The sequence below is a fragment of the Apis dorsata genome, unplaced genomic scaffold (assembly GCF_000469605.1).
Source record: "Apis dorsata unplaced genomic scaffold, Apis dorsata 1.3 scaffold_374, whole genome shotgun sequence".
NCBI lineage: Eukaryota > Metazoa > Arthropoda > Insecta > Hymenoptera > Apidae > Apis > Apis dorsata.
Genome location: NW_006263637.1, coordinates 250,905 through 252,714, shown reverse-complemented (window position 1 = coordinate 252,714; position 1,810 = coordinate 250,905). Strand labels below are relative to the sequence as shown.

The 1,810-nt window shown below is 40.7% G+C and overlaps 1 protein-coding gene across 1 annotated transcript in view; it reads left to right on the top strand.

Annotated features, from left to right (window-relative positions):
• Nucleotides 1–1,810, top strand: part of LOC102673951 (spectrin beta chain-like) — a 29,362-nt gene that overhangs the window by 18,685 nt on the left and 8,867 nt on the right. Inside the window, 5 exon segments of the mRNA XM_031511958.1 lie at nucleotides 1–762; nucleotides 841–932; nucleotides 1,007–1,111; nucleotides 1,199–1,341; nucleotides 1,526–1,584. The exon segment at nucleotides 1–762 is cut by the window's left edge and continues 29 nt beyond it. Coding sequence (XP_031367818.1) covers nucleotides 1–762; nucleotides 841–932; nucleotides 1,007–1,111; nucleotides 1,199–1,341; nucleotides 1,526–1,584 — 1,161 coding nt within the window.

The following is a 1,810-nucleotide window of genomic DNA, read 5'->3' as shown; positions in this document are numbered from 1 at the left end:
CGGATTCCCTGATAGCGACCGGCCACTCCGACGCCGCCACGATCGCGGAATGGAAGGACGGTTTGAACGAGGTCTGGCAGGATTTGCTGGAATTGATCGAGACTCGCACGCAGATGTTGCAAGCCAGCCGAGAGTTGCACAAGTTCTTCCACGATTGCAAAGACGTGCTTGGAAGAATATTGGAGAAGCAGAACGCGATGTCCGACGAGTTGGGCCGCGATGCCGGCTCCGTTTCCGCCCTTCAACGGAAGCACGCTAATTTCATGCAGGATTTGTCCACGTTGCAAAGCCAAGTGACCCAGATTCAAGAGGAGTCTGCCAAGTTACAGGCAAGTTACGCGGGGGATAAGGCTAGGGAGATAACGAATCGCGAGGGAGAGGTGGTCGCTGCTTGGAACAACCTTCAGTCGTTGTGCGATGCCAGGAGAACCAAGTTGGAGGATACCGGTGATTTGTTCCGGTTCTTCAACATGGTAAGAACACTTATGATTTGGATGGATGACGTGGTCCGTCAAATGAACACCTCGGAGAAGCCTCGAGATGTTGCCGGAGTGGAGTTGCTTATGAACAATCATCAGAGTTTGAAAGCTGAGATAGACGCCAGGGAGGATAACTTGATGGCGTGTATCAATCTTGGAAAAGATTTGTTGGCTAGAAATCATTATGCAAGCAGCCAGATCAAAGAGAAATTGGCAGCTCTAACGGATCATAGAAACGCCTTGTTGCATAGATGGGAGGAACGCTGGGAGAATTTACAACTGAGTAAATACATTCATATTTATTTCATTGAAAATGGATAAAGGTTAACCTCGTTAACATCATGCTTCTTTGTTATCGCAGTTTTGGAGGTGTATCAATTTGCAAGAGACGCGGCTGTTGCTGAAGCGTGGTTGATCGCCCAAGAACCGTACCTTATGAGCCAAGAACTTGGCGTAAGTGATTGGAATAATTTTTTGTTTTATAATTGTTTAAATAATATTACTAAATATGTATTTGCTCATGATAGCACACGATCGATGAAGTGGAGAATCTGATTAAGAAACACGAAGCGTTCGAAAAGTCGGCAGCCGCACAGGAAGAAAGGTTTAGTGCCTTGCATCGACTCACTACGGTCAGCGTTTTTCCCCCTTGCAAAAATTGCAAATATTCATTCGTGTAAAATCATCGTATTCGATGAAAATGTGTGTGTATGTTGCAGTTTGAGTTGAAGGAAATGAAGAGGAGGGAACAAGAACGAGAAGAAGAGGAAAGACGCAAGAAAGAGGAGGCCGCAGCTGCCGAGGCAGCCCGATTAGCTAAAGCAACACCTGTAACTAGTCCAGATGAACCACCTAGCGAGAGGTACTTTTTAACCTTCAATATATTTTTTTCATTTAAAAGTATATTAATAATAATAAGAACAGCTATTAGTAATGAAATTATAATAGAATGCATTGAATTTGAAATATAATTGAGTTTAAAATTAGAATGCAACCAAATTGGATTTAAATATATAAATAAAAATATATTTTTGTGGAAAAAACAGAGCAGAAGCAGAGGGTGTACCAAGTGGGGAACGTCCAACTGGAGAAGATGAGTCACATGGTAAGATAATAACACGTATGCATAATATTTTGAAAAGCAATTTGATAAGAGTGCCATATAAGTTGCATTTTAATGCATTAAAGAATAACAATAATTTATTCAAAAAACTAATTATGATATCGAATAGAAAAATCAATTTTCTTGAATGTTTTTTTTTCCATGTTTTAAAATGATTTTCTGATTTCAAAAAAAATTTCAAAACTCAAATGGGCCAAACCTATATAAA